Genomic DNA, 22,838 nt, shown 5'->3' on the forward strand with positions numbered 1-22,838 from the left:
AGTAACTCTTGAAGCTTGGCTCTGAAAATGAATATATATTGACTAATCTCACAAGTGTCTAAATGGAAAATTACTGTAAAGTAGTTTTTATTCTACTTAGCCCTTTCTCTTTAATATATAGAAATAATAGATTTTATATTCAGATGGCAAAATCATTATTTTTATGTTTTATGAATTGCTTACTAAAGCTATGCAGTTACATGGGGGAAAATGCTTTGTGAATTGTTAAAAGCTTGGCCCCTATATTGAATGCCTACGTCACTGGGTTTACACTTACAGGAAGCACAAAGGTGCTTATTTATTACATAGGCTGCTATCCTTCTGATTTTCCAAGGTGCCTTGTAAGTAACATGACTTTCTCATGTACTCACTATCAGGTGTCAACTATATTCAGTTTCCAAACTTTTTGGCATACATTATCACATTTCCATTTGATATTTTATAGGACCTACACCATATAAAATCGGGATCTGTTGCAGATATCCAGAGAATGGTGATAGTTATCCATTTGAAATGTCTCCACTTCATTTCCACTGCAATTTATATTCATAAACTAGGGACAGCTGACATAGCATGTGTGGTGAATGATACACTTTTTACTATTTTATATACTGGAAACATAGTTAAAGAAAAGGGATTAGGAGATCACCGCAATGCGGAAAAAGCTAGTAAAAAGATGAGATAAGTTTTGCTGCTGTTTAGAGATGAGAACACAATTCCTTTGTGCTTAAAAACAAAAATAAAAACATGACTAGAACATTTGCATTCTGAACTGTAAATTAATAAATAAACTCCTTATTAACTATGATTTGCCTGGTTATTACTTTAAAAAAAAAATAAGCTAGTGCCAAGAAGAGAATTCTTGCCTTGCTCATCCTTTGACTGAAGAAGAGACACTTCATTTAATTTCTATTTGATTTGTTTCAAACTTCTGGTTTAAAAAGATAATCAAAAAGCATTGGGGATAAATACTTTGACTTTGGTGATGTGTGTACTAAATAACTCCTTTAGGGCCCTTTTGATCTTTCTGTTTTCTCTGGCCCAAGTTTGTTTTGTCATGAAGACTGTTTCTTTGGAGAAAACACTGTCACTCATGCTGGGGTGAGGGAGTCAGTCTCTGGAAAAGTAGTTGTTAGTTTATGTTATGGCTATGAGGAAATGCTGTTCTTGGCATTTCTCCCTTTGACTAGTGATTAGCCTATACTATGAGACACATAATCTAAGCTACAGCAGCATTAAGTCTTCTCAACTTTTCAACATATAACACTTCTGTCTTCTTGATAGCTTCATTTCCTCTTTTGAAGATGCAGACAATTCTGAAATGCCATCTTCTTTAGGGACTTGGAGACATAGTTTAAAAGCACAATTAACTTTTTAAAAGGCCACCACTATCTATTAAATGCAACTTTAAAAGTCCTTAAGTAATTAAGGCTAAGTTGTGGTAAATCCAAATGCCTTAAGGTGAGCAACCCCTTTGGTGCTACTATACGTAGAGTTTACTGCATTTACCAAATGACAGTAGGTTTATTATTCAGAGTCAGATTAATCACTTATGCATCACTGCTTCCCTCAAAAGACAAAAAAGCCAGAGATCCACATAATGGCCATGTGCTAAATTAAATGTTTTCATGCACATTTAAAAATAATTACTATCTATTTAAATAAAAATGTAATACACCTATCCATAAAGGGGAAAATTATCTAACAGACTTGTGCATCTGTTCAGCTTGCTGTTTTTGAACAATTTCAGAGTTCTTGCTCCTTCTCCTAGTTCTTTATCCTCAAACCAGACTTAGGCTGGACTTCAAATAGCAGCTACAAATAGAGGACTGTCCTTATTAAAGTAGAGTAGAATACTAGACTAATATGTTGGAGCACTATGCTTTCGGGAATCAGAGTGCTCCAACACATTTCTCCCATTAGATAATAAATTATCTTGTTACTTTCTGTTTTTTTTTAATCCAATATATATTTAATAAATAAATTCAATCTTTTAAGACCTGTCTATATATTGCTGACAAATCAGAGGGCTTTGCTCTGCTTGCCAGAGATTACACTTTGAACCTGCAGTTCTTCCTCTCGCTCTAGTTTTATATACATTGAAATGTGAAGTCATGAAACTGAGATGTTGCAACTTGCCTTTGCCTTCAAGGCCTATATCCCCATATTATTCCTTTTGATTGGCTGACAACCAAACCACTATTTTTTGATATATTGCCTATATCCAAACCATGAGTATTTCTGGTTGGGGTTGTCGTTGTTTTGGTAGCTCACTTATATTTGAAAAAGCACAGATAATTTTAGGGATGAAGCACTCATAATGTCAGATATCAACTTCCAGCTGAAAAATTTATGAAGCAGATCCTTCTATCAATTTCTGGCATGTATTCTGCTGCAGAAAAGAGAAAGTATGTTTGTCTTTGGACTTCTACTCCATAAATTTATGAGAAAATGAAACATGGTCATAGTACAGATTTTATTTTGGGAAGGCCTGGAATTTGCAGAATGCATTGCATCACTTTGTATAACAGGTGGAGGATTATTCATAGAATGATCCCCTGGAAAGAAAACAAAATTGATTCCAACAGGTAGAATCCAACAGCATAGTTAGAATTTCTTTCTCTTGTGCAAGTTGTATTATTATGGTTGGTCACACAGTCAGCCAGATGTTAAGACTGGATTTGGCATTTTTATCCTCCTATTGAGTCCTTCCCAAGTACCTGGGATAGGCAGATGTTCTTGTTTGATGGTGTTAAAGGTATCGCCACAGGATATAAGCTATTCCAAGTAAAGCTGCCTTTTGCAATTGACTGATGGTGATTTTGTCAATGCCAATGGTGTTCAAGTGGTGCTCCAGATGTTTTGGGATTGCACCTAAGGTGCCTATAACTATTGGTACTGCCTTTGCTTTCTTTTGCCATAGTCGTTCTACTTCTATTTGCAGGTCTTTATATTTTGTGATTTTTTCCAGTTTTTTCTCTTCTATTCTGCTGTCTCCAGGTACTGCAGTATCCACTGTCCAGACTTTTTTGTCTTTCTTGTCAACAATTGTTACATCTGGGGTGTTGTGTGGCAGGTGCTTGACTGTGAATTCTAAAGTTCCAGAGTACTTTAGCTTTTTCATTTTCTATTGCTTTGTCTGTTTTGTGGTCCCACCAGTTCTTGCTTGCAGGCAGATGATGATGATGATGATGATGATGATGATGATGACGACAGTTGGTCTCACAGTCAGCCAGATGTTTAGATTGGACTTGGCATTTTTATCCATCTATTGAGTCCTTTGCAAGGTCCTGGGATAGGCAGATGTTGTTTGATGGTGTTAAAGGTATCTTCATCATTAGTAGTAGTAGTAATAGTAATAGTAGTAGTAATATTGTTGTTAGTATTACTACTACTATTCTTATTTTATTAATTAGTGCCTAAGAAAGAGTATTTTAGAAACACATCTCTCATCTATAACCTGGAATTATACAATGCACTGTACTACCTGAGAAATTAATTCATGCATACCTAGCCATTAGTGGACTTAAGTACCAAGAAAATATAAAGTAAACCCAAACTCTATGGTGCAATCCCTACTATCTTCTCTGCAGCACAAATGGATCTTATCAGCCACATTAATAAACAATAGTATTCCTTCTTGCAGGGTGACCTTCAGAGGACAAATATCCAGTTAGATTTTGGGGATGGTACTGCTGTATCCTATGCTAATTTCAGCCCTATAGAAGATGGTATCCGACATGTTTATAAGAGCACTGGAATCTTCCAAGTAACAGCTTATGCAGAAAATAACCTGGGTTCTGATCTGGCAGCACTCTTCCTGCATGTGGTTTGTAAGTAGATGGACTCTGAAAAGTCTCTTAGTTTGATTGCATACATAGTTCATAGCTCTGGAAGACATGCCCCTTAAGTTGCAAATATATACCATTTTTAATTAAAATTGAAAGCATCAGAATTTTTTTTTAATTTAAATTACTATTTACTCTGAGACAGAATATTGCTGAATAATATTTTTGTCATAATTATCTAATTGGATCCCAGCTTTAGGCATCTCCATCATATTCAAGAGAAGCATAGTTTGATGGTGTGTTCTCAAAATTGCCATTCTTTCGTACTTTTAGAAATAAATGTGAGCGATCATTTACCTGAGATGGAAAACATCCATATTTCAAATGAGAGAATTCTTTCTTTAGTACAAAAACAAAAACTGACCAATATTTTGGCACGTGGAAAATATCTATATGGAAATTCAGCTATTTGATTGTATCATCTTGTGACTTTCGGTACAGCATGTACTTTTTAGGCTCACAATGTGACATTTTGTACTTTTTATAATAGACCTGTACTCTTTTTGTACATTGATTAGGATTCTTACAGCTTGATGAATACAGAAGTGGGTGGTAGTTTGGCATAACTGTGGAATTCTGTGCCCTGAATATATCATAATGTTCTTTTTAGATTTGTAAACATACAGAGTTCATGTGAAGTGCAGTGCTTTCAGTAAATCATGATGGCCTGTTAACCTTTGAAACAATGTTGATGGAGGCTGTTATTCTATGTATACTACCTGTATAATAAGTCTTATTGAACTCAGTGGGTCTTTTAGGCATGCAGTAGCTTACACTACTTAGAGACTGATTAGTGTTGTAATATGATTGGACTATTTGAAGTTAGTGAATCATACAGAAAAATCACTGCAATAATATTGGCTTTTGCTGAAGAGGCATTCAATAGCCTATTACTCTATGCATGAAATTATAGTACAGGGCAAATATACTTTATATATAATCATGAGTGGGGGGAGGTGGACTAAAAAGAGGCAAGGTAACGGTCATGGAAGTGTATTTGAAGTCTCCTCCCTTTGTATGTGTGTGCAATACACATGTAAAAAATATGCAGGGCTTTGATCATTCTACCATGGCCACCATTTTGTTTTTGATACCCCCCTCCCCCATTGGTCTTGCATATTGGCCCTATAATCTGAAACAAGAAAACAACCCAAAACAAAAAAGGAACAAAGATGGCAGAGAAGGCATGCTTACAGGGTCCCAATAGATGGCATTGTTCAATTGAAGGAACCCAGAGTGGGCCAATCCTGACAGATTAGATCAGCCAGGAGGATGTTATGAGAAACAGGCAGTCCCTCAAGTAAGCAGGTCCTATACCATGTAGGGCTTTATAGGTAACAACCAGAGTCTCAAATTGTACTTGAAAGGAAACTGGCAACCAGTGCAGCTCATGAAGCAGAGGTATTGCATGGGCATACCAAGACATGCCCATCACTACCCATGCCCCTGCATTCTGGACCAGTTGAAGCTTCCAGGTGGTTTTCCAAGAGTTTTTTTTTAAAAAGGCTGCAGTTTATTTCCTCTGCTTATATAAGCAGTGTTTAGCAACAAATTGAACCTTAATCGATCTAATCAGTTTCCCTGTAAAATCATGATTTCACTGTTTTTATAGGGATTCTCAGCAAAACAAATTTTTAATCCTTTCAGTCAGTTTCCAGTCAGTTTCATGATCCTTATCATGCATGCTTATAAATAGGGAAATTTGTATTTCTGAAAGAACAAAGATCAGGAGAAGCTAAGAGCAGCCCACAAGCAATGAAATGTCAGTCCCCCTCTTTTTGTTGCCTATTCCGTTCAGAGCTAATCTCATTTACTTAATCACTGAGGTCTTCACCAAAGACAGCAACTGATCCTCTACCACTGTTGTTATGTTAAAGAGTTGTCCTGAAGAAGGAAGTTGTCCTATTTGAGGATGACCTGTAGTATGGCAGCTATTGCAGGACCTTTCAGGGAGATTTACAAACTGTGATGGTCTTGCACTGATTTTTTTTTCAATTGTGATTTTCTTTTAGAATGTGAAACCTATTGGTAACATATGTGATTCTGTGGTTAATGATTTTTTTTAGAAACAGGAAACATTTGCAGTTAGTTTTAGAGAAACAGCAGCTCTCACAATCCCTCTGTTGTATATCACTGCCCTTCCCTCAGCTTTTCAGTATTCTCTGATGTCCATGGTGGCCTTGAAAGCACTTCGTTTGCTTCCCACATCCAGTGGTCAAAGTTCCATCATGTTATTTTCATTCTTGTGCATGCAAGTATATGAATATGACACTTATGTACATATTTATTACACTAGTATGAGAGAATTACTTCTCCACTAATAATTTCTTACTTTCATACTATAATTTTCTTTCCCATATCTGTCTGTGCCTCACTGATCTATTCTTTTTAAATTTTTATCTCCTCCTCCTCCTCCTCCTCCTCCTCCTCCTCCTCCTCCTCCTCCTCCTCCTCCTCCTCCTTCTCCTTTTTAAAAAAGACTAACTCAAAAAGTCCCTTATATTTGAACTGACCTGGACAATAAGTTATGATGATTAACTGCAAGGTCTCACCTGCTTACAATTAGAGCAGTATATCTAACTGGAGCATCCAAACAAGAAACTATTAGTTATTCCAAACATGTCTGATGTTCAACAGTGACAAATTAAAATTCAGTTCAACATGTGAATGTTAATGGAAAACAAAAGGGGGAAAAACGGATAGACAGATCACATTGCAGTTAAAACTTCACCCTTTCCAAACTGTTTTTATCCTTTTTCAGTCTCTTTTTGTCCCCTATTGGTAACAAAGTAAATGACTAATTTCTTAATATGAAACCTTAAGTAGCCATCTGCTGCATTGCACTGAGGGCACTGGAGCAAATTGCTTACCAGTAAGTCATATACTTTTCTCTGCCAATATATTCTTATTTTCAGAATATATGAACTGTTTTCTCCAACAGGAGAATTTTCTGTCAGTTCTAAATGAATTTGGATACAATAACATAGTGCCCCCAACCTCCAGCCCCAAAGTTAGTCCAGAAGGATGCCACGGTTGCTGGTATTGAAAGCCACTTAGAGGTCTAACAGGACCAGGTGTACTAATCCCATTCAGATCCCAACAAAGATAATCCACTAGTGTGATAAAGTGACTATATAGAAGATATAAATATAAATATAGATATATACAAATATTTATACATACATATACATAAATATATATATACATGTATGTGTGTACTATTACCAAACCAGGTATTCCCCAACCTAGACCTGTGCATTGGTTTTTAATCTTTTAAGTGAAGACCTTATCACTTGTCATATTAAATTTCACTATTACCTTCAGCACATTTATCTTGCCTATTACCATTGTTTTGAAGTTTAGTTCTGTTTTCTGAGTTATTAATTATTCTGTCCATTTTTTTTCTTGGCATCTGCAAATTTGATAAGCATTACTGTATTGCTTCTGAATCTCGTGGCACCCCACTTCCTCTCTTCAGTTTGATAAAGAACCATTAATGAACATTATAACTATGATTATGAGTTAGTTGTGTAGTCACCTAATTAAGAGAACATACAATCCAGCCCACTGTTACCTAGTTTGTTAAGAAAAATATCATAGGATACTTTGATTTCAGTTTTGCTGATATAAAGAAATATTGCATTTAAAATATTCCAACAATGTTGGAAAGAAATTAGCAGATCAAATCTGGCAAGATATATTCTAGAGAAATCCATGGTGATTTTACCACTTCTATCTGTAAAAAAATAATAAGAAAAAAAAACCCCTTAAAATTCTGTTTATGAACTGTTCTACAATATTCTCTGTTGTTTATATCAGGTTGACCCATCTGTAATTTTCTGGATCTTTCTTTCTCTCCTTTTTGAAAATAGAGACAGATTACTGTCCTCCAGTCATCTGGCACTTCACTAGTTTGCCAGGGTTATTTTGTACTTCATCCATTCTCCAAAAAGTTGAATAAAAAGTCTGCAATTGGGCCAGTACCTATTGCTAGTGGGTATTTCAAACTACAGGCTAATTTATAGTCATTTACATTGATCACAGTTTGACTTATACAATCACAATACAATAGCATTCATTAGTAATCTTCCCCAACTTGCTTTCCTTCAGCTGTGACATCACAGATCTTTGTCACTTTTAAATAGCCCATGCTGTTCATTGTTTGTTAAAGCAGATAGAAGAGTCATGTAAGAAAAGATGTTATCTGTTTGTTTTGCTTCATTTCTTTTTGCTTTTAACCACTTTAAAATATGAAGACAAGTATATATTTAATGTCTTCCTACAGGTCCAGTGGAACGTGTCCACCTCAGTGTCCCTTTTGTGGCCATCAGGAATAAGGAAGTCAATCTCACTGCTGTGGTTTGGCCGAGTCAATCGGGGACTGTCACTTACTTCTGGTGGTTTGGCAACAATAGCAAGGTTTGTTCCATGTTCAGAAATATATTCATTTTCTTTGACAGGATTAACTATTGATTCATCTTGATTCTGAAGGGAGACTGCCACCTGGAACTACAATAAAGCAGTATAATTTTCTTTTACTGTCAATACAGCTTCTTCATTTTCCAAACTTTATTTCCTTTCTTTTTTCCTTTTATCCTATCCCATGTGGCTGTTTGCAGGAGTCTTTGTATGTGCAGTTGTCTATTATTGGAAGATTATGTTTAGAAGCTATTGTTACTACTAGAATTCAAAATTATACCCCATCGTATATAGTGGATAATTTTGGGTTTCTGCTCAGCATTTAAAAACGGCTGGTGATCAAATAAACAGTGTTTCTAACATGAGGGCTTGTATATGCTTAGAATTTTAGAATCTGAAACACATTTTAAAGCCACTAGGAATCAAATCACTTTTGGTCTTTGTGAATTAAAGCTAAGATCATAAACAATTCTGTTCTTGTCCACCCATGCTGTGTGTGCCTGTCTTTGGACACATGTCAGAGGACTACATGAATGTTCAGTGACAGTCACCAGTTACATATACAATTATCAACTAATGTGCTTCTGAACCTCAGTTTGAAAATATAAAGAAGTTTCTGGTGATTGCCTGAGTCTGATACTCCTCCTTGTAGATGGTTGAATGTGTCCTTCAATAAGACTGTTCAACAAATCCAAGATTTGGGGGGGGGGGGGCTTGTTTTAAGCACATGAATATACACAGTGAAGTTCTTTGGAACCCTAACCAGGATTCTGAAATGGATACTAGACACAAGCTCCCATAAAACATTATTTGCCACCCACTGATCTTCCCATCCAATGAGATAAATATTTTAAATTCATACTCACACCTGAAAATAAACTTGAGTCCAAGAATACTTCCTGTAATCCACTAAAACATAAAAGATTCTACAGCACATGTACAGGGAAGTAATGGAAAAGAAGGCAAGTGTTTCCTTGGCAGAGTAAAACTGGAAAATTTAAACATCATGGCAGTAATACCTAGTGTTGAATATGGGCAATTTAGACCTATTGCAGCTTCTTTCAGCAAGTCAGATGACTAATCTGTCTGGCTCAATACTGTTTACACTAACTGGCAACAGTTCCTGGGAATTGAGAGAAATATTTCCTGGCTATGCCTGGAGATGCTAGGTATTACACCTGTGAATTGCAAAATATGTGCTCTGTAATTAAGTTAAAAGCCTCTTTCTAAACTACACTATAAAACTTGGAAGAATGCTAATTATTTGGTCTTTCTATAGGAGACCAATTGTTTAGGGTATGGTAGCCATTATAATATTTAAAAAAGTCAAGAAAGTCTTTAGATCCACCACACTGCCATAAACATATCCTCAAATATCCTAACATGATTTGCACAAGAATCTGTATCACACTGAGGGCTAAAAGACATTTTCAGTGCTATTTGTAGTTCTTCAGTTGTTGCTGTTGTTGTTGTTGTTATTATTATTAAGAGACTTGGAAAGGAACATAGAAAAAAACGCACCTTCTATTTTCTATTTACACATTCTATTTTCAGTTTCTGAACTAATAATGTCTTCTCATTCACACATTTACGTTACTCATGCATAACTACCCAATTCAAATGCTAGGCTGGGATGCTAGAAGAATCAAGATATGACCAAAGTTTGGCCAGTTCCATTTTATGACTTTTATCAGATGTCCTGGGACTTTTCCATCAGAGTGCCTTTGCCCCTTCCAGCTCATCTGTTACTTTGCAAACCATCTTGCATTGTGGGAGCTGTATGTCTGGTACCTTGTTGAGTTTGATTGAAACCATCATCTTCTTCATACTGCATAAACAAATCTTGTTGAACAAACTTTCTCCTTTTTCACCTGCTTAGGAAAAGCTTCACATATTCCATCCTTCATACATGTCCATTGCCACAAATACATGGCATACAGTTACACATTATCATTATACATGGGCATTCTGTAATGCCTGGCATTATATGCTATTCACATGGCTCATTAAATGGTGTGGTTGTATAGAGTTTACATATCTAACCAGGGCTGGCTTTGGACATTTTAGTGTCCTGGGCAAAGTCATATTCTAGATCTTCTATGGTTTTGGCTCATCTTCAAATGTTGTTAGGAATTTCAAAAAAGCCTTTTCTTGTTTCTTTTTTTCTTTGGGTGTTTGAGCGTTACACTTATGATTTTCAGCCCTGGACATTTTTTTTCTTTTTTCAGCCATTTTCATCCTATTTACACAGTAACTAATTTTAATTACATCAGTACCCATTGTTGTCATATGGCAACAATTCTGCGGAATTCTATTTAACCCTCAAGTGGGCATGCTGGTCACAGAGTGTGCTGTTACTGATACTTGCTTTTTAATTGTGTTTTTCAGAAGTCTTTTCAATTTTGGCACCCCCTAAAGTTTGGCACCTCTGGGCTGGTGCCTACTCAGCCTTAGCCTAGGGCTGTATCTAACACTTTCTTCAGCGGGTATAGGACAGTTTTCACTTTATTTTAAACATACACAAAACAGTTTTTGTGGACAATTAATGTATAAGCTTATCAGGCAAAGAGAAACATAGAAGGTCAGACCTGATGTTTTTGAGCCCCAAATAGGTACTTCTTCAGCATTATTGTTTCAGTGTCTGGGAAACAAAGTTTGTATCTCCAATTTAAATTTTATCTGTGCATCACAAATAAACTTTAAATTGTGAGCACAAAATGGCACCAAAATAGGGGACAATGTAAAGCTGGTAGAATAATTTGGTTTTGCAAAATGACAATAATCATAGGATGATGGAACTGAAAACTAAGCAGGGCTGCCATTTAGCAAGCCTGTTTCATATTTTTCCACTGATAAACTTCCACTTATTCACAGCATGGATTAAAAACAGCCACAGAAGAACTGCTTTTCTCCCAGGGCCTCTGTGCCTTTGTTGACTCTTCAGGGGTTTTTATCACTCTCTGACTTCTATTTATGCACTCTCTAGAAGCAAATCACTCTAGGGACTGTTGTCTTGAGTGCCAGTAGCTCATGAGGTTTGGAGAGGAATCTCAGAATTCTTTACATGAACTCCAAAAATCTGCAGAAAAATACTATGGATAAAAAAACAAGGAACCCACTTTATGTAAGTATCCTTGTTTAAAACAAAGACAAAACAGTTTCTGCACATTGTATGAGCACATTGGAAATCCTGATTGCAGGGCTGGAGATCTTTGTCTGCAGAAAGGTTGCTAATCACACAGCAATGTAATTAACTAAGCACAAACATTCACATTCATTTTGTGAATTCTAAACTTTGTCATTTCTTTGCATTATAAAAATTCATGCTGATAAAAAAAATGTAAATCACTGGAAGTAGTGCTAGTCTATTGAGTCTATTAAGTTTGTCCATTTTTCCTTTCAGACTGGCAAAACATTACATTTTTGCTTTATATACAAAAAGTAATGATGTGAAGGTTGCCGACAAGCAATCTCTCATTTCACCAGCCACTTTTCTGTTTCCAGAGAATATGGGATCTATTTCATCAAGTTCTGCCTTTGAGAAAGGGTTCAATCCATATATCAGGAAATCACTTGTGCTGTGTGCTTGATTCTCATTACAGCTTACCATGCGGCTAACGGGCTGTCTGCTTCCATTCTTGCTAGCTGGCTAACCACATGGTAAACTATAATGACAATCCATCATACAGCACAAGGGACTTTTCCATGTGTGATGCATGACAAACTGCAGATTGAGTAGTAGTAGTCGTCGTCGTAGTAGTAGTCAGAAGAAAAATCTGGACCAATTCTTCATTGTCTTGCCACTTACAGTACTTTCTAACTGAAGACACTGCATTGCACAACCTTCTTTGGATTAGTGTAGCTCGGTCAGCTTCTGATTCAACTTAAGCTATCAGATGACTGGTGCAAACTGGAGTTAGTCTGTGTTTAGCTTTATTGAACCCTCCTGTATTAAGAGTATCCATGTAATATACAATACTATTTTGAACAATGGTTTTATTTATTCATTCCTTCATTTAAATAGGGCTAGCTATTGTAGTGAAGTGCTGGTCCACTGTTTTAGCAATATACCAAAAGGCTAATTTGCTTGGAATAACAGCAGCCCAGTTTAATAAATGGATCTGGATATCTAATAGGCTTTGAACAAATGAACCTTAAACTCCTTGATTTAATTTAGAGCTAGTTTCCAGACCTCAGCCCTGGAATTAAATTGAAGATGCTACCAGAATGTTAAATTTCTATGATGGAGGTGAAATCAGCCATGATAATGGGACCTCCACCAAGGAGGCAGATTTTCAAAACAAAACTGGATTTTTTGGTAGCATGAAAAACAATACTATAGCATACAGACATAGACCCAGGCAAGTTGTATCTCAGGAATTCTGGGGATATAAGGGAAGGAAGTTGAGAGAAGCTTATGGGGAGGGAATAATTTCTAAATAACCACAGGCAAAGGCATCTGCAAAGGAGTAAAAAAAAAAAAAAAGTCAAGATGGCAGCTGTGAGCATGCTATCAAGCCCTGTTCCTATTTTACATGTGGTGCACCTAAAAGGGCAAGGCTTCAACTGCATGGGCACTGTTGCCATCTCAACTTTCTGAGCCCCTCTCCTCCATAGTCCCTCTCTGTCACAGGTTAAAAAAATCTTGAGGAGTAGTTCTATACAATATGTATCCCTTAAATACACTATACTATACATTATATTTATAATCAAGGAGGAATGTTGATAATGGGCAATTTTGAAAAAACCTGCCCTTATTAATGAAACTCCATTGGCTTGCCCCAAATGGGTATCATTCTGTCAGGAATCCTTCTTCAAACAGCAGCCGGACACTTAATACAGCAAGTCTTATACAAGCAAGAACATGTAAAGAAGTTATAATGGGCCACAATTGCAATCATACAAATACTTCTATGGAAATCTCACAATTCACAGCATCCTTCAAGCTGTGATAGGAGGAATAATTGGTAATCACCCTGCAACTACACAGTCATTACTGCTGGTGAACAATTGCTATATTTTTCCAAGGGGCAGATCTCATATTGCCTAGACAATGGGTTTACTTGTAATGAAAAGAAAAGATGGAACATCTCATTCTGATAGCTGGTTCATTTTAAAAGATTGTACCCAGGCCAGATTAGCTTTGTACAGCTGCCAATTTCTGTAGAAATGGATTTAGCTATCTATCAATCATCAGTGATTTGTTCTCTTATAAAAGCAATGTGATACAGAAGATTTCCTAAGCAGATTTTAGCTATCCTAGATACTGGTCTCATTGGTTCTGCTTCCCTCTCAGACATACAGATCTAAATGATATACTCATGTCCACATTTGTACTTGTGATTCATGTCTTACAATTCTGAAATTCATGTTCAACAGCTAATGAACTGACTAGGAATAAATTAATGAATTGTTTCTAACTGCATATCACTTTTACAGCCATTCATCACCTTGGATAGCAGCATCTCTTACATCTTTACCAGTGAAGGACTGAATACTATCACGGTGCAGGTCTCAGCTGGCAACATCCTCATCCAGGACACCAGAAACATTGCTGTGCATGGTGAGTTGACAAAAGGCAATTGAAAAGGTTTGAACACCTGCTTTCCTGAAACCTGAAGTTTGAAACCTAAGCTGGCAAAGGGGTCTAAACTATCCTTGCAAGCTAGAATTAAAACACATTTAGCAACAATTGTTTAAGGAAGAACATATGAGAAAGACGGAAGGATGGAGCATCAGACTCATATCTTTCAGAAATAGTTTGAAAGAAACTATTTTAATGATCGGGTAGTATAGCATGACAGTAAGATGATGGTCATAGTCATGTATCTGTCCTGCTTTATAGGCACAATTCACCTTGAAAAATTAACATTTGGTTTCCTGGCTATCGTATCAACCCATCTTTTAAGCTATACAGTGCCAGGAGTATTAGAAGCAGTGTGCAAGACATATCCTTGCATTAATCATGCCATCTTTTTTTTTTTCTGGTGCGTATATGGTTTTGTTGGAAATAAAGTCTATAACTCTGAAATTGAATGATGGTGTGAGTTATTTCCCCTAGGTATATCCCAGTTGTTGAAGTACATTGCATAAATCTACTCAGAGGCATTTGCAGGATGGGTCAAGGGAAGGCAAATGACAAAAGCAGCCACTTTTATATATATGTTGTGACATCAGAAGTATGTATGAAAGTGGTGGAGCTTGTATCACAACAGTGTGATGCTATTTTTATGGTTTTGACAATAACATCAGATTCTACATATACCTCTGAATCTAATGTACGTGTAGCATTGTTTGGAGCATATGGATGTTTTTGAATGGAGGTGCAATCACAATGTGTCATCAGAAAGGGGCACTGGTGCTTCTGATGACTTTTGGAAATAAGTGTCCCAAGATAACTTTTCGGCTTTCCTCAAAAATAATGAAATAATGATAAAATAATGAAATGAAATGATTCCACATTCAGTATGGGTAACTCCTGATCACTTAACAATGTTAAGGGAATAAATCAAGAGTTAGGCATATCTATATAAGGAGTTAATATGGAAAAACTGTGGATAAAATATATTCTTCATTCCAATAGAAATCCTGGGTCAAATGTTCCTGCTATGCTATCTTATAAAAGACATACTTCGGAAGGTTGGAATATATAAGCTGAGATAGAATAGTGTTTAGTCTGAGTGCACTTCATACATTTATAAAAAAAAAAAAAAATCCCCTCTCACCCCTACGGGTGGTACGTGTCTTCCTCAATCTCGGGTCCTCTACCAGAGGCCTGGGAGTTTGAGGGTTCTGCGCAGTATCTTAGCTGTTCCTAGCACTGCACTCTTCTGCACAGAGAGCTCTGATGTTGTACCTGGGATCTGTTGGAGCCACTCTCCCAGCTTAGGAGTCACAGCCCCAAGTGCTCCTATCACCACTGGGACCACTTTGGCCTTTACTTTCCACATCCTCTCTATTTCCTCCTTCAGGCCCTGGTACTTCTCCAGCTTCTCAAGCTCCTTCTTCCTGATGTTGCTGTCACTTGGCACTGCTACATCTATCACTACCGCTGTCTTCTGATCTTTGTCTACTACCACGATGTCTGGTTGATTGGCCAGTACCTGCCTGTCCGTCTGGATCTGGAAGTCCCACAGGATCTTAGCCATGTTATTCTGCACAACCTTCTGTGGAATCTCCCATCTGGACTTGGGGGGGGGGTCTAGCTCATACGCTCTGCAGCTGTTCCTGTACACAATGCCAGCTACTTGGTTGTGTCGTTCAGTGTATGCTGTTCCTGCCTGCATCTTACACCCTGCCACTATGTGTTGGACTGTCTCTGACGCCTCTTTGCACAATCTGCACCTTGGGTCCTGTCTAGTATGATAGACCCCTGTTTCTATGGATCTGGTGCTTAGTGCCTGTTCTTGTGCTGCTATGATCAGTGCCTCAGTGCTGTCTTTTAGTCCAGCCCTTTCCAGCCACTGATAGGATTTCCCAATGTTAGCCACCTCAGCTATCTGTCGATGGTACATCCCATGCAGGGGCTTGTCTTGCCATGGTATTTCCTCTGCTTGAACTTTCTCCCATGTCTGCTGCTGCCTGAGGCATTCTCTCAGCAGCTCATCTTTGGGTGCCATCTTACTGATGTACTCCTGGATACTCCAGGTTTCGTCCAGGACAGTGGCTTTGACACTCATCAGACCACGCCTGCCCTCTTTGCGGCTGGTGTACAGTCTCTGGGTGTTGGACTTGGGGTGGAAACCTCCGTACATTGTGAGGAGCTTCCGGGTCTTCACATCAGCAGCCTCCATGTCTTCCTTTGGCCAGCTCACTATACCGGCAGGGTATCTGATGACTGGCAGGGCATACATGTTGATTGCATGGATCTTGTTCTTCCCATTGAGCTGGCTCTTCAGGACCTGTCTTATCCTTTGGTGGTACTTGGATGTTGCTGTCTTCCTTGCCTCCTCCTCATGGTTCCCGTGTGACTGTGTGACACCAAGGTATTTATAGCTGGTCTCTATGTCTGCTATGTGGCCCACTGGTAGTTCCACTCCATCAGTCTTAACTGCCTTCCCTCTCTTTACTATCATCCTGCCACACTTCTCCAGTCTGAATGACATCCCAATGTCCTCGCTGTAGATCCGTGTCAGGTGGATCAGTGAGTCGATGTCTCGTTCACTTTTAGCATACAGCTTGATGTCATCCATGTAGAGGAGGTGGCTGATGGTGATTCCACTCTTGAACTTGTACCCATATCCAGAACTTGTGATTATCTGGCTGAGGGGGTTTAAGCCTATGCAGAACAGCAGTGGGGACAGTGCATCACCTTGGTATATGCCGCACTTGATGGCCACTTGTGCGAGCTGTCTTGAGTTCACTTCCACAGTCTTCCACAGTCCCATTGAGTTCTTGAGGAAGGTCCTTAGTGTCCTGTTGACTTGTATAGTGCCAGGCATTCACAGATCCATGTGTGTGGCATTAAGTCATAGGCTTTCCAGGCATTAAGTCGTAGTCAATCCAGACTATGCTCAGATTGGTCTGCCTAGACCTTGAGTCTCGGGCGACTGCCCTATCTATGAGTAACTGGTGTTTTGAGCCTCTGGTGTTGTTCCCAATGCCCTTCTGAGCTGTGCTCATGTACTGGCCCATATGGTCTTGTAGCTTGGCAGCTAGGATGCCTGATAGAACTTTCCATGTTGTGGGGAGGCAGGTTATTGGCCGGTAGTTGGATGGTGCTATTCCTTTGTGAGGGTCTTTCATGATCAGCACTGTCCTTCCTTGTGTTAGCCAGTCTGGGTGGGAGCCTGCTGCTAGCAGTTGGTTCATCTGTGCTGCTAGGCGTTCATGCACCGCTGTTAGTTTCTTTAGTCAGTAGGTGTGGATCATATCCGGGCCAGGTGCTGTCCAGCTTTTCATGTTCTTGACCCAGTGTTGGATGTCTGCTACTGTGATGGTGACTGGTTCTTGTTCTGGGAGATTGCTGTGGTCTGCTTTCAGGTCCTGCAGCCACTTTGCACTGGTGTTATGTGTCTTCTCTTTCTCCCATATGTTCTTCCAGTACTGTTCAGTTTTTGCTGCTGGTGGCTCAGCTGTTACTGTGTGGTTGCACTGCAGTTGGGAGTACACCCTGGAAGGTTCTTTGGAGAAGAGGGCATTTATCTTCTTGGCCTCTGCTTCTCTAGTGTATCTCCTTAGCCTGGCAGCCAGTGCTGTGAGCCTTTGTTTAGCAGTCTCTAGAGCTTCAGATGGGGTCAGGCCTATATATTTTTTCAGTAGCCGAGTCTTATCCGTAATCTCCACATGCTTCTGTAGTTCCACCAGCTGACTGACTTCTCTCTGAGTTGCCTTGATCTTAGCCTCCAATCTCATTTTCCAGGGTGGATATGTACTGCTGTTCTTCTTGATCATGTAGCCAAGCATTTCCAGGATTACAGCAGCTGTAGCATATACCAATTCATTGGTTTCAGTTATGGTGGAAGTAGGGAATGTCTGGAGGGCTCTGTTGGCATCTTCTAGCATATTTTCTCATGGTACTTCTCCACTGAGACATGGTAATTGGACTCGAGGGTTGACTGTAGCTAGTTTACCCATGATCTTATGCCTCATATCAGCTGCTGCACATCTGCTTGTTCTTCTAGGTCTGCTTGAGTCCGGGTTGTAATGTGGAGTTGGTCTATCTCAAGTTGTGAGAGCAGCTTCCTCTTCACTATGTTGAAGCGCTGGGTAACTAGTTGTTTCCCAGTTAGTGTGGATGTAGGCTTTCTGTCAATCCATAGCTCCCTCATACGTTTCATATATCCCCTCTCATTAGGTCTGCTGTTGTAGTAGCATTCCATCAATTCAAAGTTCTCTTGTCTCGTCCATGTACGGTTTGTTCCAGTAGCCCACTTAACATCAGATTGTCCTGGTTCCCCAACATCTGACACGGATCTTGTTAATCCGGGCGACGTCCGAGCCGGCATGACTCTCTTAGTTCATGTCACTCTCATATTTTGAGGTGGGCAGGTGAAGCGTTAGGGCGTCTTTGCCCAAGGACCCCTACTGGTAAGGTAGGTACCAGCCAGGATTTGAACCCCGGTCTCCTGCATCAAAGGCGGTGTTCTAACCACTACGCTATCCAGCCGTGTATATATATACACACACACTGTACGTATACACACACATATAGATATAAATTAAGTTTATGCATATACATATATGTATATATACATAATACACATTCATTCATTCTGCATTTTAAGAACGTTTTTCATCAGTTTGATGGATTTTTTAAAGTTTATTTGAAAGGAAAAAAAATGATAACATTTTCATAGGTGGAGAGCAGGTTTCTGGTACTTACCTTAATCACAAGATCACTAATGAGAGTTCTATATTTCATTGTACATTTTCCCAGCTATCTGTAATCTCTCAAGTTTTATTAAATTCCAAAGGAAGACATTCTGCAGATGGTCCATGGGACTTTCTAAGATTCAGATGTTAGGAAGGGTACAGAGTGATGGAGAGACATATAATAGAAAACAGTAGTAGCACATCACCTTCTGCCATTTCTCAACAATAAAGGAAGCTCGAAGGTATCACTCAAATAAATTCTAAAGAATCCTGTGTAGGAGGTATAAAAACAGAATACTCCTTTGCTGGGGAAAAACTTTTACGAAATTGTATATCATTATGGAGGGTTTGAGAGCCAGTTTGAGGTAGTGGTTAAGGCACCAGGCTAGAAACCAGGGGACCATGAGTTCTACTCCCACCTTAGTCATGAAGCCAACTTGGTGACCTTGGGCCAGTCACTGTCATTCTCTCTTAACCCTACGAAGAAGACAATGGCAGACCATTTCCAAAAATCTTGCCAAGAAAACTGCAGGGTGTAATCCATTGCCAGGAGTTAACACTGACTTGAAGGGACACATGCGTGTGTGCACATGCACACACACACACACAAAGGAGGCTTTATAATTGACAGTTTTTTTTGTGCCAAATAAATAATTGGACTTGAAGTAACATATGCCAGTTCACAGAGAGTATTCCGATGACTAAGAGTAAATTCGGAGTAAAGATTATTTTCACATCTCTAATTCTGAATAAATGTATCAATTTCTGTACATTTACTTTTTAGAGAATTGGATATTGTTGGCATGAAAATAGCTAAAAATAGTATGCACTGCACACATTTTAACTATATATTAGCAAGTATTTTCTGTCCATGTGCACCATACTGGTTAAAGAGGAGGAGCAATAACATTTTGATGCTGACATTTTCCTTTCTCCAATGAGGCATAATTCATTTCTATGTACATTCATTACCTTCTGCTCCCCACCCCCTCAGAACTCAGAATTGCTAAATTTAGGGCTTGTGTAATATCTGAGTAATTTAAGGGGTATGTAATGTCTCCCAGGCCAAGTCATCTCTCATCTTTGATTGTGCTCCAAAAGGTGTGTGGGGGCAGGACAAAAACTAAATTTCATTTCTATCTCATTAACATTAATTTTTTAAATATAATTAAACTGATTTATTCCCCAGCCATTTCTTTAATAGCATTCTTCTGTTGTCATATCAAAACATACAATTTGGTGACAAGTCTTTGGGGCCTGTACTCAAAGTTTGGAGGACTTTGTGGCCCCAGCTGTGGGTTTTGCTTCTCTGAACAAAGCCATTAGTATCAGGTCAGGCCACAAAATCTCTGCTTCCAAAGTTTCTGTGTGAAATTAGGTTAAACTATGAGAACATCAATCAGTGGAAGTGGGCAAAGACTGTGGAGAAAGAGAGTGCAGTACTGGAGGAAACTAGGTGATGATGAGGACAGCAGGACCATCAGCAAAGATGAAGGATAAGACTGACAGATATTCCTGGCAAGAGCCTTACTAAAAGCCAAAGAAGGCTTTCAGTCCAGCCCATTGTCAGAGAAGAGGTCCATTTATAAGATGTATAAACTTGTCTGCCACTGAAATTAGCCTTGCTCTACTGCAAGGATTTAATTAGGGAGTGATTTCTTCATGTCTCATGAATTGCTGTACCCTGATTTGTCTGTCACTACCTCAATCTGATTTGTTCTGCATTATGTAGTCATGGCAGCACATAAGGCTAACAAACTGATATCTCTTTGCTTTTGGAAAACAGATTACTAGCACTAAGGATGTGCTCAGTGGAGCGCAAAGCATGTCAAGTACAATAGAAGAAGAAACCAGGTTTTGGAAGCTGCTTCTCATTTCACTCTTGGTACAGTTTAATTGCTGAACAGTGTTAGTGAAACTAAAACAGTCTACGTATAGAGGGCTAGACAAGAGACAATATCACACAAACAGAAAGGATTATATCTTTATCTGATTAGTTTCCTGCTTTCTCTTTCCATCTTTCTTTTAGTTTCTTACAGAAATTATTTTTTTAAAAAAAATCATGTCAACTTATGTGTCTTGTTTAAGTTTTAGATTTGTTTTCCTTTTTTCTCTCTTTTTCGTCTCCCAGAAATCTCCTGAGGTAAGGGGTGCCTGTTTTCAAGGCCTTCCCAAGCCGTTGTTCCCCCCCCCCCCAATGCCTCACAAAATAGTCTGAAATCATCTTACACTGTGTTCACTTATGCTGCTCTTGAAATGCGGAAAACCCATAAGACCATCACAATCCAGTCAGTGCTCATTCTCCAATGGCATAATAGGAGAGAGCAAGCAATATCATCCAAGGAGTGATAGGGAACTGTGCAAGGGAATGCCAACTTTATAAATTATTGCTACCCTTTAAAATCTTCCCAGCCGCCTGACCACATTCCTCTATTGCATTTAAAAGCCCTATGACTTATGAAAATGAGCTGATAGCATGCTGGCAATTTGGTAAAGAAGTACTTTCCCAATAGTCTGCGTCTTTGCCTGTAGTTGAGAAATAAATTCTAGCTCACACATACAAGAAGAGATAGGTTGCAGGAACAGGGGATGGGAAAGAGCAATAATGGCTTTGTCCCAGAACCTGGGACCTGGGATGAGGTGAGAGCCTACCCGTAGGAAAATGTACCATCTACAACATTTGCAGAGTTGCATCAAGGAAACGAAACAGGGGCAGAGCTGGAAACAAGGGAATTCACCTCTCAAAAGCAAACAACATTATGAGATTAGTCAGATCCAGAGGTAAAATCCAAAATGATACAGAACATTAATGTGAAAGTGCCCGTATTTACCTATGAATATTATTCCTCATAACTTTTGTTGTATGGAAAGTGTTTAAAATTCTTTTGTCTGGGAAGTTATGAGTTCATGTATAAGGGATTTTTATACTGAATAGAACCTTCTTCTCCATATATGTACACAGACAGACATATGATTCACTGGAAAGTTAAAGGGAGACTAGATATATTTTCATTTTAAATACATTTGAAACATGATAATTTAAAGCTGATGCTTGACATATTGGGAACAACCTTCAGCATCTGACAAAAATATGCCAGTTTTCTCTGGGACAAGAATGATTTTGAGAATCAAGCAGAATTCTTTATATGTATACACACACACGATATTTGATACATTTTGCATTTCTGAGAATATATGCTTCTACTTTTTCTCTTTTTAGTAATATGAAGAACTTTGCTGTATGCCATTGTAAAGAATCCATTTTAACCATTCCAGTGTAAATAGCCTTAATAGATTGTGTTGGAATTTTACCATGACACTCTTTCTTTGCAGAATATTTTCAGTCTCAACTATTGTCATTCTCACCCAATTTGGATTATCACAATCCTGACATCCCAGAGTGGAGAGAAGACATTGGCCGAGTCATCAAAGCAGCTTTGGTGCATGTGAGTACCTGTGGGAAATCTACCTAATAATAAGCATAATTTTCTTAAAGTTTGAACAATCTGTACAAGCACAATTCAGAAAAGGAGATAATAATTTTCAATTATCCATTGAAACGTTGATAAAGCTAGGCTTATCACTCTGGTGCACACATGCAATTACCTAGATAAATATTGTATAGCACTTTTCAGCACCCAGCAAAACATGAAGTCATATTCAGCCCAGATTTAAAAAAAACAAAAAACGAAAACCAAGGGATGTTTGTTTCGTTCTGTTTTTTAATTACCTTCCTAGTATTAAAAATGTTTTGCGGTCCTTGAGTATTCTCCATGCAACCATTGATGGCAAGATGATATAAATATTTTGTAGGTGAAATATTGGAGTGGGGGGAGGTTAATTATACTTTTTCCAGTGAATCCATGTTTGGCCAAGTCTGTGCATGTAAATTACGTTATTCAAGATGGATATATTATCTGCCTTCATGATTACTGTAGCTTAATTGACTCACAAAAGGATACTGTATTTATATTCATTTCTATTACTATGTTCTATGTCTTCCACCTTAACAAAGATTATAGTAATATTGTAGTAATAGTATCTTTTTTTAATTCATCAAAGATAAATTCATTGATTTTTAAAAAGTATGATGCCTTTAATTATTTTTTGCAATTATTGTGCAGGTTTTTAATAAACAAATAAATGTTATGTTGGACCTAAACTTCCACATGGTTCATTAATCTGTTCTTCATACTCAGAAGATATACAACAAAATGCTGATTAACAAGTTTAGTCTTGCAACACAAAATGCATTTT

The 22,838-nt window shown here is 38.2% G+C and overlaps 1 protein-coding gene across 1 annotated transcript in view; it reads left to right on the forward strand.

Annotated features, from left to right (window-relative positions):
• SORCS3 (sortilin related VPS10 domain containing receptor 3) overlaps nt 1-22,838 on the forward strand; it is a 525,782-nt gene that overhangs the window by 477,248 nt on the left and 25,696 nt on the right. Inside the window, exons 19-22 of the mRNA XM_088132244.1 lie at nt 3,647-3,833; nt 8,134-8,267; nt 13,707-13,830; nt 21,915-22,027. Of these exons, the coding sequence (XP_087988370.1) occupies nt 3,647-3,833; nt 8,134-8,267; nt 13,707-13,830; nt 21,915-22,027 (558 nt within the window). The remainder of the gene's footprint in view (nt 1-3,646; nt 3,834-8,133; nt 8,268-13,706; nt 13,831-21,914; nt 22,028-22,838) is intronic.

Source organism: Python bivittatus, unplaced genomic scaffold, assembly GCF_059951505.1.
Source record: "Python bivittatus isolate LINGU-HERP-01145 unplaced genomic scaffold, Pbiv_v1 ctg000980_np1212, whole genome shotgun sequence".
NCBI lineage: Eukaryota > Metazoa > Chordata > Lepidosauria > Squamata > Pythonidae > Python > Python bivittatus.